Genomic DNA, 16,696 nt, shown 5'->3' on the forward strand with positions numbered 1-16,696 from the left:
AATAAAAGGCAATGATTTTATTAGAAAATGAGTATGACGTTCCATTTATTTTTTTACCAAGTAATAGTACATGCTAAAGTGTGGGTTTTTGTGTAGACGATTTTCAGCGAACTCAATTTTTCAGCCTAGATTTTCACATTTAACAAAAAGCTAATATTGTAGATGCACTCTGTCAGAACTGCTTTAAGGTTCATCTATGTAACTCCAGAAGAGTCATTGACGAGATGGCGAAATATCATATTTTTCTTTGTCGACTTTAAAATGGCATTATTATGTCGACATGGCGAGATCAGCTATCAAGTTCAAGTTCAAGTTTTATTTCATTCCTCAACTCAATACAAGATAAGAAATAATCACATAGGCGTAGATATAAAATAAAAACCATACAAATCAACACAAATGAATATATCTTGCAAAGTCGACTTGTACAAAGTTGAACTTTGACATGGTGAGATACATAGTAGAAAAAATAATGTAAAACTAACTCGCCATATCGAGTGTGAATGCAATAGAAATCATTTCTTTCATCAAAAATATTTTCAAGATGAATGAATATTCATTTTAAATAATTCATCAAGGATGTTACTACCAAATGAGAAATCGGAACAGTTGTGTCAAATCAAGATCTAGACACTGATTGGTAAGTCGGGGGATTCATAGTCCCATCTGTATTGCATGTATTGTGTGAAGATCGCACATTTAACGTTGGATTTAAAGCATCCTCGTAGGATGGTGGTGCAGTTCTGTCGGAGTGTGTCGACGGTGGTGACGGCGGGGGAGCTGTTGGTTCCAGAGAACCCCTACCTGCTGGGCCTTGATGATCGGAAGTGACGTCACTAAACGATGGAGGGGGTTCGGGTGGTACCGTCGGAAAAGATCTCGGTTGCATATCCGGTTCGGCTTCGGCCAGTGGCTGTGTTTCCACTTTGAAGGAAATTACCCGAATTCCGGGAAATCCAGACGTTTTCCAGGTAATTTCCGGGAAATGAAAAAAAATCCAGGAAATTCCGGGAAATCCGAAAATTGCAATTAAACAACAATTAAACATAGAAATTATCAATATTCATGATACTCAGGTTATATTCTAATAGTGTTTTACACTATAGCCATATGTAGCTCAGGCGCTCGCGCTCTGCGCTCGCATTTGTAATTTTGTTCTTCTTTTTAAAGAGGGCGTGAACAAAAATTTGCAAAAATCCTTGATTTGGGCCACCTAGGCCGAATTTAGGCTCGCTGTATTATTGCCTGATTTTCGTGTAAAATCAATCTTGAAAATTCCAGGAAATATCTATGAATTTCAGGAAATTTATTTTGGGGCTGTGGAAACACTGGCCAGTGGAGCCCTTAGTGGTTCCTGCGTTTCAGGCTCCGGAGGTGTCCTTTCCCGTCTCTCCCGTCGCTTTCTGCGCAGCTCTTTGCAAGTAAAACATCGGTATAGGTGAATAAAACATAACTGGATGGCCAGTCCTAAAATGCAAAGCCACTCGTATACCCAGCCAAAGAAACCAATCACCGTATCTGCCATAATTTTGCAGATGGCGAGCAGGCATTCCCACAGACATTTGGCAAGAAAAGTTCCGATGGGACTGCTTATGCAACCGCCAATACACGTGATGGCGACGACCGAACATAAACAGAGGAAGACTAAGAGCGAACGAGAAAGTCCCGTTGGTGAGCCTATCGTATCTTCATCCTCACCGTTTACTGTATCGGTGGTTACGTCGCCATGGCCACGATCTGCAATGAAGAAGTTAGTATAATATAGGGTATTTATATTGCGCACATATCCACCTTGTTAGGTGCTCAAGGCGCTCCTATATTACCCGGCTAAGCTAGGCGTTCATAGCGCACACAGATTTTTACGGAATTACTTCCTACCTACTCATTATGAGGAATATCGACGTTTTGACCTAAAACTTTAACAGTTAAAGGACAATTCCATTTCAACAAAAAGTTGATTTGAATAAGATAGCAGAAAAAATCCAAGAAGCATAAAGCAGGAAATTTCATCAAAATCGGATGTAAAATATGAAAGTTATATTTTTCGGTTTCGTTTGATTTAAAAAAACAATAGAAATGCGCATACCGGTTGGTATGCAAATGAGGAAATTAATGGCATTATTCACTCACTATTTCGTTTGTATTCTATTACATGAAACATGAAATATTCTAATCCCAATTGTCATGTGTAACACAGACTTATTTCTCCCATGAGGAATTAACCATTGTTTGATATTTCATAGTTCAGTCAAATCGGTCCTTTTTGTCTGACTTTTCTCTAATGCTTCATATCAATATTTTTCTGAAATGGACAATCTGCAATCTGTATGGAGAGTAATTAATGGGCCCTTTACTTGCAGCCACCAAAAAGGTCTGCCCACTAAACAGGAAAATGAAATTTGACAAGTTGAAATTGCAACAAATCAAATAGCATATAAAACTCATGATGATTACAGCAATGGTGAAGATCATGTTTATAATGTTTAATATGATAATTTGATATCGATTGACAATAATATTAACTTAAGTGGACGATAATATTAACTTCACTGATGATGATGGTGATACCAATGATAGTAATAACAAGAATATTGTTTTAAACGAGAACGAGGTCAATGATATAAAATAGGCGTAATAATTGATACCGTTATACGCGTGATAATAACGACTTTGATTACGAAAGAAGTTCCTGATTTTTGTAACCATAATAACGTGACTGCCAAATATTGTTTTCTGTCAATTTGCATCTTAAGAGAATAAAATGCAGTATGGTTTCATGAACACCTACCTGAAAGAAAATTAACGTGAGCAAAGCGTGAGAGACTAGGACGAAAATATTTATACTTATTGCGTTGTTTTCACACACACTTCAAGACTGGTCAGAAGGGATGAATAATCACGTTAATCATTGCCTTTGCTCGCCTCAAATACACTCTAAAAAATGAAGTGCTAATTTAGCTCTTAAAGAGCGTGTATAGTGACTGCACTTTGGAGTGCTGATTTGTCTAGTTCAAATTTGAACTAGACAAATCAGCACTCCAAAGTGCAGTCACTATACAGCTCTTTAATAGCTAAATTAGCACTTCATTTTTTGTATATATAAAGACATTATCAATTATTTATTATTTTTGTGTACTTTCTAATCGTCAATTTTATTGTTACATGACATCTTGATATTTCCTGGCAGATTAATATAATAAATTCTTAAAATGTAAGATAAGTCGGTGAAATTTTTAACAAACCTTGATTCTTCTTGCAGATAAAGTTGAGTCTGGAGGCAAGGCAATCTAATACGTTCCACGTTCCATTTTGTTCAAGATTAATCACTGAACATCTGCTCGTGCTTAGTGTTTCATATCTAAAGCTGTAAACCATAATAAAATGAATAAAATTATGGCCCGAATTCAATACCCCGGGTATAACTTTAATCGACCTTTCTGAATTCGGGCCAAAAACATAGACCTACGCATTGTTTTGGAAAATTACACCTTGCTGTCTTTAAAACCATCACTCATAACTTACGGATGAACAAGCTAAGGATTCGCACCTGGCACCGCCCGGCCGGTGTCACTTTGAAAAAGTATAGGGCTATATGAAAAGGAGGCAAAATGTAAACCTTTATGGAGTTGATAACCACTTTCTCTAAGCTTTTCTGACTTTTGAGGAGGCAAATTAAGATCCATTATACCTCCATGGTCAACCATTTTGTTGATGAAAATTAACCACACATTTGACAAGTGAATCCTTGAGAAGGGAAAATTATACATTAACGCTATTTATCAGTTTCATTCTAAGTTTTTATATTATTCTTATTTCTAACAGAAAATATAAAGATCTTGAATGATATCATGAAATTTAACAATTAAAGTAAAATTTCATCCAACGTAAATTTTGTATTATGAATTTGAAACCAGCGTTAGTATTGAAGTCAATGGATATCAATCTGAACATCGTAAAACAACACATGAAATATAATGTTCCTTAACCTCTGATATGTATCAAAGAAAAGTTAGTACATCAGCAAGGTATAAAATCAATTGGCTTATACATATCTACCTAATAATAATAATAGGCATTTATATGGCGCCATCTATCTAGAAATATTCTATTCCGAGGCGCGTTGTTATTATTATTATTACCCCGGCTTTAGCTCGAGCTGCCTTTCAGCGCTCATGCATTCAAGGAATTAATCCTGCCGGGTACCCATTCACCTCACCTGGGTCGAGTGCAGCACAATGTGGATAAATTTCTTGCTGAAGGAAATTACGCCATGGCTGGGATTCGAACCCACGACCCCCTGTTTCAAATTCAGAAGACTTATCCACTGGGCCACAACGCTCAACATACCTACCCATTTGAGAAACCTTGAGAACTCGATCCATCTAACCAGAGTCCTGTAGAATCCATTCCTATCCAGGCTAAGGATGTCAGATTTCTAAACGATTCTAAGTGAGAAAAAAGGCAACCCATGCCCTAATCTTCTGTAATGTTCTACAAACAATTTATAAATGTATATACTCAACATTGAGCGATACCTTGGATAAAGGATATTACATATATATTTTCTATTTTAAAAAATGAATAGTTTCTTATCAAGATTCAAAGTTTGTCTTCTTCCTTTCATTTTTTTTAAACAGGAAACCGATATCTTTTTAAAATTATAGAAATACTATCATATTTTGCTTCTATGCCAATGTACCTATAAATAATTTGAGTATAGGTCCTATTAGAGTGTCGTTTATGCATTGGTATTTTCAAATATTACTAGAGCTACGGACGTTATAGAGAAACAAAAACATGAATGAAAAGTATGAACCATAAACCTACAACAATACAAATGATAGAATGTAATGATCTACGTAATTTGAGGCAACATTGCTAAGGAAATGGGTGGCTTATAGAACTTGTAGCAGCGATCGAGGAAATGTGATCATGGACCTACTAGTAGGTCCATGATTTGGGTAACGTTTGAAATATTCCTCTCGTTTCTAAAGTTAATCTCACCAAATCGTACGAAAATGCATAAAGTACAGCTTACCTACAAGGAAATCATTCTCATGCCTGTCAACAATGGAGGTCAAAAATCCTCCATCAAATTTACATTGTTCCCCTGCAAGTCGCCATGACAACCTGTCATTATAGAATTTGTAGCAATATCTGGGACGATTTATCCATCCAGTTGGACAGGAAACTTGCACAAAAAATGAAATAAAAAGCAGAAAATAATTATTCATAGCGATCGACAATTACACAACATTTCACGATCAAAGGTATTTCTGAGAAAAAAATCAACATGATTATGCCTGATAAAGTTATTTTAGAGGACACCTTATACACAAACCATTACCATTTCATCTTTATTATTAAACACCATCACATCCCAATCTACATCTTCCCTTTATCATCATCATCGTCCTTATTATCATCATCCGTCATATTCATCATTATAATCATCACCATCATCGTCGTCTTTCAACAGTATCTATATTATCGCATCTGTTTCTTTAATTCTGTTTTTAAGTTGATAATCCTTTCGGTCTTTGCCGTCCATCCTTCTCATTCAATATGATTATATATCTAATATATGTTTGGTGTTTTGGTTTGTCATATTCTCAAGCATTCTGCCTACAATTACAGTCGGTTGTCACGTGATTTGATGTTCATTGTGCATGTAGCTGATTAGTTGTCAAAACTTTGTGTGTATATTTGTGTTACCATATTATGCAGAAGAAAAAATAAAATGAATAGAACATCTCATCATTTCACAATGATCTGCTGACTCAATGGAGTAAGGAAAAAATGCTCAAAGAAGAAACGAAAAAAATGCATCAACCCAAACTTCTAGACCCCCAAAAGGTAGTGATTGATCGAAAATTCTTTACTATCTAAATCAATCAATGTCATGCATTGTTCTTCAGACAGGAAATTTCCCATTTTGGGTACAAAGATGGAAAATTGATTTGTGAAACCAATGATGTATATACTAGCAAAAGTGTATTAAGAAAAAACATTGAACAGATAGATGCACATGTTGGCGTTGCTCCATAGTTGTAAATGATCGGATCAATCACAACTTTTCGTAAGACGGGTTCTAGGAAAGCAGATAGGGCTACAAACAGGGTCCCACTACCTAATTCCTAACCGTGGCCATGGTGGGTTTTGAAAATTTTGCCATTAAGGCATTCACCATGGCAACCATGATGTGTTTTCTGCTGGGCTCTCTGTGCTTATCATAATCGAGTTGCCATAATGTTAAAGGGGCTTTCACACCGAAGGTTGCGTAGAGTTGCGGAGAGACTACGCAACACTACGCTACCATTTGTTTTGCATACGCTAGTCTGCGCAGGTCTACGCAAGTGGGTAGGCGGGAGGAACGCACAAATTAAAACATGTTTATTTTTTTGGCGTACTGTTGGCGTGGAGCCAGAGAACACAGGGCATATACAAGCCTATGCAACACTACGTAACGGTACGCCACTCCTACTCAACACTACTCCAAAATGCCCCGGTTCCTCAAAACGCCTTTTTGGAATGGCGTAGTGTTGCGTATAGACCTACGAAGACTTACGTAGACCTGGCGTACAGTTGCGTGTAGTTGCTAATTATTTGCGTACTCATGCTGGATCCTACTGTTTTTCATCTGGTTTTGGCTGATTGTGCAGTCAGTCACGATAAAAGCTCTGCCAGAACCAAATCAGCACTGCACTTCCTTTGAATGCTTGATTGCTCTGTCCATATTGATGCAAGATGCCCAAAAATAAGATAATAATAATAATAATAATGATAATTAGACTTATATCGCGCCAAATCCACTCTGTAGAGTGCTCAATGCGCTTTTTAGGAAATTATAAAAGAAATTAAGAAGAATTGAACAGAAATGTTCAATAGGGGCAAGAAATCTCCTGTCGTTTCTGTTTCAAGTGACCAACGTAGAGATTCACCTGCACCACAATCAGAACATAGTGATGCAGCAAAGACTTTTATTTTGGAGGATTGATTGTAAAAAAAAGAAATATAGAACTATGACGAAAGAGAAATCATAAACTACCTTGACAATCAAGAACAGGAAGTTGTGAGATCAGGAGGGGTGTAATAAACATCAATGCCATAGGAACCTGATAAAAAATGATAAGAGATGGCGTGAATCATATCAAAAGACATACATAATTATAGTTAAGCCAAACGTAAAATAGAGTCGGTAACATTTCATTAATGCTCGAACAATTCTCTTGTGACCGATAGTTATATTATTTATTCAGAAGTTTGAGAAGTTATCATAACCCCCATCAAACCAATTACAAAATTGATTAATGAATATGGTGTCATTGAAGATGAGTTAATGACGATTGAAATTTTGATTTTACTGCTACTACTACTACTACTACTTCTACTACTACTACTATACTACTACTACTACTACTACTACTGCTACTACTACTACTACTACTGCTATAACTACTACTTCTACTACTACTACTTCTACTACTACTACTACTTCTACTACTACTACTACTACTTCTACTACTACTATAACTACTACCTCTACTACTACTACTATTACTACTACTACTACTACTAATACTACTACTACTATAACTACTACTTCTACTACTACTACTTCTACTACTACTACTTCTACTACTACTACTACTACTACTACTACTATAACTACTACTTCTACTACTACTACTACTACTACTACTACTACTACTACTAATACTACTTCAAGCACTACTATTACTACTCCTACTACTTCTCCTCATACAACAAATATACTTCTCCCACTACTATTACTGCTTCTATACTACTACTACTACTGCTGCTGATGCTACTACTACTACTACTTCAAGCACTACTATTACTTCTCCTAGCTACTACTCCTCCTTCTATTATTACTACTAATACAACAAATATACTTCTCCCACTACTATTACTGCTGCTATACTGCTGATGCTAATACTACTACTACTATACTACTACTTCTACTACTACGTCTTCTTCTTCTTCTTCTATTACTAGTATTATTGCTCCTACTACCACTACTTCTACTACTAAGTATTTTTCGGAATCTTGTTGTTAGTGATATACTACAACCATTCGTAAAAACGTGAGTCACCTGTCCGTGCAGTGAATCAAAATGACGATTTCGTAGCCTCACTTTGTAGGCGAGTGACTTATTTTTTTACGACCTAAAAACATAGACCCACATGATATTCCTACTGAATAAATCCATGCCAAATCCAGTACTGACCACTCAACCTACCTGAATGGAAATATTGATGTTTAGAAGTCTGTTAAAACGGTATCCATCCATATCAGAAGCACAGACGCTGATCAGTTCAGTTCAAGATAAATCGTAAAGATAGGGAAGATCGTATTGCAGAAATTAAACGGCCTCAGAGCGTTTATCTAACAGTCACGGTATAGCAAAAAAATTTATAGTCATTGCGGTACGCGTATGAGTAAAAGAACACCGGATAAATATTGAATCCTAATTGGTACGTTGCGATTCCATCCGTATGAGTATAACAGAATCGCTGAAAAAACATATTTTAGAGCAGTTTAAGACAAAGACTTATCGAGCCGATTGTATACTTTGATATTTTGAAAACACGCCATTTTTCGACACACAATGCACCGCCTATGCTCCAATCCGCAGCCATGTACGATTTCAACGATTTTTAGCCTTTGTAATCGAGCTTACACTATATTCAGCAGTTGTTTGTCCTATACATTTGTAAAAGGGCGCCTTCCAACTTGTCTATTTGTATTTATCGCCTTGGATTTTTTGAGTTTTTACTAAATCTGCAATTACTGCTATAGTGTTTTCCACCATTAAGCTGATACTATAGACATCAGCAGTGAACTTTCACACAATATTTTCAACAAAACTTTATTGGCTCAATCGTGTCTTGCATGTTTTGTACGGTCATTTTGTCAAGTAGATATGTTCTACTTAATACAAATAATTGTCATTTCGAAGGGGCGTAAGGTGATGTCTGGGTGTGTGTGTGTATGTGCAATTTGATAGTTTACTTCAACGTTGTCTTCTCAAAAAAGTTTATAAGGGTTTAATCTGGGAATTTCCACGTTCAGTATTTTTCAAGTTATAGATTTGCAATTCGTTTTTGCCATATTTCACTCAAACATGTATCTATCTATACACAACAAAAAAAGTAAGTCCCCCCTTAAACAAACATCAATAATTTCAGAACCAATGCGAGTTTTTTTTATATATATATTTACATGAGCGTGTAGGTAATTTTATAAGCTATCCTCTGAGTAAATGTTATGGACGTAATTTACGTCATGCTTCAGTGAGCACCGTCAGAACGCAAAAATGTCACTTTTCAAAATTCACAAGCCAAATATCATTACATGTACTTTGATTCAATTTTATTGGAACGATAGTCAGAAGGCTTGTAAAAGGTACTTTCTAAAAGACGATACAACTTTTTGGCTAAATTTCACGGTTCAATAAACACAAGTCCAAATTTGCTATAATTGGATTTTTACACATTTCTATCAATAAAAATGGTAGAATATGATGGCAGTTATTTTGGGGAAAAGTATCTTCAACAATATTCATCATTTCACGGTTCAATGAGCATTACTGAAAACAAAAAATACGATTTTCAAATATTATAAGCATGTATTGTTTCATTTTGGTAACTCAACTTGCTCGTTATGTTCATGACCAATTAACATGCTTCAATGATTCAAAGGCGTTTAATTAAACATTCACGCTTGAATGAACATGTGGAATGTGATTAGCTCTTTTTCACGTTCTTGGAAAAAATGAAATTAGTAACTATGGATATCTTTCACAAACCTCCTTGCATAGTTCATTTGATTCGATTTTTATGAAAATTCCTATGATTAATGCATCAGTGAGCACACAATATTAAAAAATTATGCAAATGAGAAGAAAGTTCAAGGCCTTGGCCCCTCTCTGTGCCGTATCGATTGGTTATTTTGGTGTGCGTGCCTTTTGGATATAGGCCTAGGCCTAATAATGTTACTCTGAAGCCATGTGCGAAGTTTCATGAAATAACTGTTGGCAGAAGTAACAAAAACCGTCCATAAAACAAACCCTCATTTCATTTTTGTTAAAATTTTGACTTCCTTTCTTATAGACTTGTGTACATTATGGGTGCATATGTTTAAGAATAAGTAACCCCTTATTCAATATGGTGGAACTTTCTTTCAAGGCTGTCTTTAGCAATGTCATTTGGCAGCAATGTTTATGAACATATGGGCAGAATTCTGTGCAAAAATGAAAATCGATTTGTTTATTTATGGATGAGTGAGCACGCATCAAAGTGTGAAAATTGGTGTTTTCATTGTCACAGGCTCATTTAAAAGGGTAATAAAGTGAATATTGGGGACAAATTCGGTTTCAAATGTGACTTTAATTGCTGTTGTTTTTATCATCCACCATTTCTATCACCACACACTTTCCGAACTTTTAACATTTTCATGGTTGAGCGAGCACATTCGAAAACTTAGGAATGAATACTTTTTATACTGCATAAATGTATTTTTTTCCCTAACAATTTCTCATGATCAGTTTAATTTATGGACAAATCAGTGGTGGATCCAGAATTTTTGAAATGGGGGAGGGGCCTATAATCGGGGGAGACACCAACATTTTCAAATTTCAACATGATCTAACAAGTTTTAGATGGTACTACCATAAACCCCTATGATGATACGTCACAATACAGGGGCCGCGGAACGGTTTTCAAAGTGGGGCGGGAGGCTGACCATGCAAAAAATCACAATTGTATGGTCATTTTTACATTTTTGTACATGCTTTTGGAAAAGAAGTAGGGGGGCTTCAGCCCCCAGCCCCCCCCCCCTTCAGCGGCCCCTGCAATACATTATGCTCACTCAACCATGAACCTACGATATCAATTTTGTGTGTGGAGTGGCTAAATGATGGATAGTAAAACAGCATAACACCATGAAATTTACCTAAAAACAACTTTTGCCCAACTTTGTATTTGCACAATCTGAAAAACGACTCTTGTGACTTTCAAAATTTGTCATTTTTAATTCAATCTTTAATTACTCATGCATGATTCATTCGATCAATCTCATTTTTCACCAGGAGTTGCTTAATGAGTGAAGAAAACCACCTAAATATCATATCTCAAAATAATTCCGTTCAAAAGTTACAGCAATTTGATTTAGGGGGACTTACTTTTTTTTGTTGTGTATAGTTTGGATGTCAAACACGTATGCATTGATATCCTATTCATTGATGAGGTGGTAATATATGAGTTTGTTCCAACAGGGTGATTTTCATATCAAGAAGTTGTCCGGATCTGGTAAACAGCAAAAACTGTGGTGTTAACCGGTGTACATAGAGGACCACACCAGTTATTTTACACCGGTGTTAAATTGGTGGTGTTATTTTTACACCTATAGGTGTTATTACAACACCTATGGTTGTTACATTTACACTCTTTGGTGTTATGTTCAATCTATAGGGTGTTATTTTAACACCTCAGGGTGTGGTCCTCTATTAACACCAATTGGTGTCAGTTTTAACACCACAGTTTTTACAGTGTGGTTGGGTGTTGTACATGATACTTACAACATGAGGATTGTGAAAATAGATTTTATATTGACCAAAAAAAAATTCGCATCGTGTCTGAAAATATATAATTATCTCACAGGGCATATCTTACAACGATGTTTCGTTATGAAAGAAATTGTAATATATAATGTCCAAGTTAAGCTTACACTTCGGGTTGATAATGCTTTGGTTTCGGATTCCTTTAAAAGTCAATTGATGGATTGTGTGTTTCAAAGGGAGAAAAATCTTGAATCTTTAATGTTTGCCCTGTATTAATATTTGCAAAGTTCTATATTTGGCACCACGTCATGTACCAAACGTATGTACGGGCTTATAACACTTTAAAATGTGTCTCAGCCCTCGTCTGAAAATGGTGCCAAATGTAATATTTGTTTTATATTACTAACGATGAATAGAAATATTTTTCACAGAAAGAAGTGATTTTATCCAGGTGAAAGATGCCTTTGGTTTCTGTGCACTTTATTCTACTCGATTCATTTCAATTTCCGTTTCTTAGTCTATGATATAAGTTGTAGGCTTACATAGAAACTGACATTTACCATGGAGCTAGGTCAATGCTCTAAAATATTAAAGCCTACGACCGCACTCAAAAGTGAAAGTGGCAAATCATATAAACTCCAAAACACAGCAATGCAAACTCTACGCATTTTCAATGCTTCCCATCTAAGCATGTTGCTGAAGAATAACTCCATTTTTTATACGTTTTCGAAAAAAAATTGCTTCTCCGACTACGCATAATAACGTAGAAATGTCATAATCATCTTTTCATGCAAGCTGAAATTGACGAAACATACAAAATTGGACTGGTATTGTCATAGTGGCACAGCTTTCCAACTCCATCTCCATTCAGATCAATTGTAACAGCTTATCTTGACATAGCAAATTAGGCCAAAGAAGAGTTGAATGAAGAATTACTTCCCAAAAATGTTTCTATCCATTAAAGCGCTGAATACTTGCTAGTGCAATCTTCCTCTGCAAATATTGAAATAGAAAATGAAAAGATTTCATAATTTGTAAATTACAAAAATAATCTTTTTCTATGGCAATACCTATGTTATCACAACAATCCTGACGTAGTGTGACTTTACCTAATCTAGGTCAGCAAAGGTCAAGTCCATCCCAGAGAATATTGTTGATTGGAAATTATTGAGAATAATCAAACAAACATAACGCTGTAAATTTTCATCAAAATCGGATGTAAAATAAGAAAGTTATGACATTTTTAAGTTTCGCTTGTTTTTTCCAAAAAACAATAATATGCAAAACTCAGTGATGACAGAGGCGACGATGTCCCTCATTCAGTATTTCTTTTTTTTTATTGTTTGAATTAAACAATATTTAGATTTTTACAGATTTGACAACTAGGACCAACTTGACTTAACCATAAACTGAAAAATAATGGTCATTTCACCTGTTCAGGGAGTAATAAAATTTGTTTCACATGCCAATGAGGAGGTACTCATTTTTTTTCATATTTCAGATAATAAAATACAAAAGAAATAGTGAGTGGGTGACGTCATCAGTTCTCATATGCATACCGACCAGGATTTTCATGTAACTGTTTTGCGAAATAAAGCAAAACTTTAAAATTAAATAACTTTATTTTTCAACCGATTTTGATTAAATATTCAGTGCTATGTTTGTTAGATTTATCTCCTTTTATTCAAATCAACATTTTATTGGGGTGGACTTGTCCTTTAAGAAGCCCAGTAAAGCCTATTGTGGAAGCCCGTTAATTTTAGGTTTCTTCAGCAAAATACTCCGCTGTCAAGCGGTGGATGTGAATACAACTTACATTGTTGTATAATGTACCTGATGTAGGTCCCATTTGTCAATTATACTTTTAGCTCCGGTCACATGAAAATGATTATACATGTAATAATTCGATCATTACTGAAACCCATGTGGCGTTATTTTTTTTTTACATATGAATAATAATGAATGAAAACAAGATTACTTAATCTGCAGTGTACATATGGTTTAGTTTGTTTTCATATTCTCAAGCATATTTGCCTACAATGAGCATGATGGGAATCCGTCTTCCGCAAGTCATTTTATATACAATCAGATGTACATTTGTGATTTATTATCAAACATCTTTGTTCGTGTGTTTGTGACCAATATAAAATACTAAAATATATATATAATAATGTGACCGATATAAAAAAAATATTTTACCAACATAAACATCTATCGACTATCGATGCAAAACATCAATATTTTGACATTTAAAGGTCGTTGACATTAAGGTTATTGACCTGTAGATGTCAGCAGAGATCAAATTTGAATTGATTATATCCTAGTTCTAAAATGAAGTTATTGACAGGATATAACACTGATGGCTGTTTAAGGCGTTGATTAGTAAAAGTTAAATGATTAGACCAGTGTTTGTATTATTACCAAAATTCTCACGATGGCAACCATTTTGGATTTATGCAAATTATCCACCTTTCCACCTCTTGGATTTTTTTCTGAACTTTAAGTATATCATTTTTGGAACTTCATGGAAATTCATTGTGCTAAAATAAATTGCATTGCAATAATTTATATATACGATAGCCTTGTATATCATTAACCAGTATATGCGAAGTGCCGATATTCTAAAATGTTGGGTCATTGACCTTTGCCCTCTCTCCAGGGTCAAATGTTTAAACTTATAATGCACGAAATTCTCTCTAAAATATCAGGATACCTTAAAAGTCAGTATAAGATAACATTTTGTTGCCACATTATAACCACATTAATATGAAGTAATGACGCAAAACATCAATTTTCTTATATTTCAAGGTTGTAAACCTTAATGCTATTGACCTCTAGAGGTCAGCAGAGGTCAAATCTAACCTACATCCTATTCTAAAGTGAAGGCTATGGTGAGATATAACACTGGTAAAAGTTTAATGCTTTAATCATATTTTTTATTAATGCTATGGTCAGATAAGATTTTGTATACTAATAAACATGTAACATTCTCTTGATGGCAGCCATTTTGGATTTATACAAATCAGACGTCTTTCCACCACTGGAATTTTTGGGGACTTTTAGGGGAATTCAGAGAAATGCATTCCGGTGAAAAAAAATATGTGGTATTTGTTTGATGTTGACAGCCCCCCCCCCCATCGGTTATTTTTCCTGGACTATTCTGAAAACTACTTCAGGAGATGGTGATGAGGACGCTAGTAAAGCGGTCTTCCAAACTGGTTTCCTATAACAATTTAAGGGCAAACAGTTCAGGAAATACAGGGACTAAATCACGTACGCCTAGAATTGAAATCAGTACCACTGAGAAGTTTTGGTAAATACATAGTCACGCGACATTCGTCTTATAGCGGAACTCGTAAGTGCATACCCGTGCCAAATGGGGATCTATTGATTAAAAGGGGTCTTTTTTATAAATTTATAAGTCAGCATTTAATGTTATCTCACAAGCATTTTGCTTAAAGATATTATTAAGTGGCTTTAAGGGGAATGCTCTACTTTCATTTCCATCGCAGATATAAATGAAATTTAACAACCAATCCCCCCCCCATAATTCACCATGAAAAGATGATTTAATATCTTGCCATTATGGAAATCAAAACATTATCAATGTTTCGCATTCATTCATTCGTCTATTTCATTAATATCATATAATAATTAGTAGGATTTTTTATTTGATAGAAACAACTCATTTGGGAAAGCAGTGGTCGGGCAAGAAAAGCTCTGGGGTTCAAATTCTCACATCCCTTCTCCATGATCGTTTAATTTCTGTTTAGAATAATACAAAAAAAGTCAAACTCGTCACGGTGATTGGAATGGCAAAGAACCAGGGGGGCCTTGTGCCCCCTCCTGCTGTCAGACAGTATTTCACCCATACGTCACACTGTAAAATATGTGGTGTTAAAACTGACACCAATTGGTGTTAATAGAGAACCACACCCTGAGGTGTTAAAATTACACCCTAGAGATTGAACATAACCCCAAAGAGTGTAAATGTAACAACCAAAGGTGTTGTAATAACACCAATAGGTGTAAAACTAACACCACCAATTTAACACTGGTGTAAAATAGTCCTCTATGTACACCGGTTAACACCACAGTTTTTGCTGTGCACAATTGTAGGCATTTTATAGTCAAGCAAAGTTTAACATGGGCCTACAAACATTTTCTGTCCATGTTCTGTCGCGGCGCTTCCTCATCCCCCCCCCCCCCTCGAATCCATGCGCAGTGGTTTAGTAAGATGTTGGTCCTTATGGGAGGGCATAGGCGGATCCAGAGGGGGGCATAGTCCCCCTCCCCCCCCCCCCGCCCTTATTGGCGGAGCAAAAAAAATAATAAAAAAGGGGACAGAAAGGAGGAAGAAAGAAGATGAAAATAAGAGGGAAACGGTGAATAAAATAAGACCATGCAGGAGAAGACTATGAAAATGATTTGAAAAAATATATTTCTTGTCACTATATTAAATTTTCGCTCGCGCTTCGCGTTTGCATAGATCGTTAGATGAGATACATATCTTGCTCAGTAGGCTGATATGTAGCTTAAAATATCAAGTTTTTGAAATAAACAATGCATATTTCAGCTCGCACAGCGATCTTTCATTATTTTGTTTAATTTACAAATTGATTTTGTTGGAGTGCTCTGTAAAATGTCCGTTTTATTATGCATATATCATTTGCAGCTTGCGCTTGCATTATTTGATTCGCCAAGTAGAATACATATTGTCTTTGTTAATTCCATAAGATTTTTTATATCAATTCTATAACAAACTACTTAAAATCCCCCTTTTATGACAGTTTATCAAAAATTTCGTCTCGCGATTTGCGCTCGCATTATTGTTGAAAATCAACTCATAAATCATATTCATGATTACAAAAGTGCTTAAAATATCCAGTTTTCAACAAAGCCCACTTACTCATTAGGATTATTACATTAATGAATATGATGATAAAATTTTCATTAATTCCTAAAAACTAAATTGTCCCCTTTTCAGAAAGGAATATATATCGACAAGTTTCTTATCGCGCTTAACATGCTTAAGAAGGGGAATAGGAAGATAGTCATCATTTTCATTTGATTACAAAATCTTAGGCCTAGAATGTCAGGTCCTAGGTCAAA

General features: G+C 35.4%; 1 protein-coding gene across 1 annotated transcript; it reads right to left on the minus strand.

The window, feature by feature from the left end:
• LOC121426910 lies at positions 1-7,107 on the minus strand. Its single transcript, XM_041623322.1, has 5 exons — positions 7,049-7,107; positions 5,039-5,191; positions 4,352-4,445; positions 3,243-3,364; positions 1-1,737 (listed from the first exon to the last, which is right to left on the minus strand). The coding sequence occupies exons 1-5, from the start codon at positions 7,098-7,100 to the stop codon at positions 1,307-1,309; spliced, it is 852 nt and encodes a 283-aa protein (XP_041479256.1). The 5' UTR covers positions 7,101-7,107; the 3' UTR covers positions 1-1,306.
• Between the last annotated feature and the right edge of the window lie 9,589 nt (positions 7,108-16,696).

The sequence above is a fragment of the Lytechinus variegatus genome, chromosome 13 (genome assembly GCF_018143015.1).
Source record: "Lytechinus variegatus isolate NC3 chromosome 13, Lvar_3.0, whole genome shotgun sequence".
Lineage (NCBI taxonomy): Eukaryota > Metazoa > Echinodermata > Echinoidea > Temnopleuroida > Toxopneustidae > Lytechinus > Lytechinus variegatus.

What these genes read in the sequence shown, in the direction of transcription:
- LOC121426910 (XM_041623322.1), bottom strand. Translation starts at nt 7,100, where the DNA reads ATGTTTATTACACCCCTCCTGATCTCACAACTTCCTGTTCTTGATTGT. An exon ending in TGAGAATGATTTCCTTGTAG is followed by an intron (nt 4,446 to 5,038) that starts GTAAGCTGTACT and finishes TTTCTCACTTAG; the next exon opens with AATCGTTTAGAAATCTGACA. An exon ending in TCTCAAGGTTTCTCAAATGG is followed by an intron (nt 3,365 to 4,351) that starts GTAGGTATGTTG and finishes TATGGTTTACAG; the next exon opens with CTTTAGATATGAAACACTAA.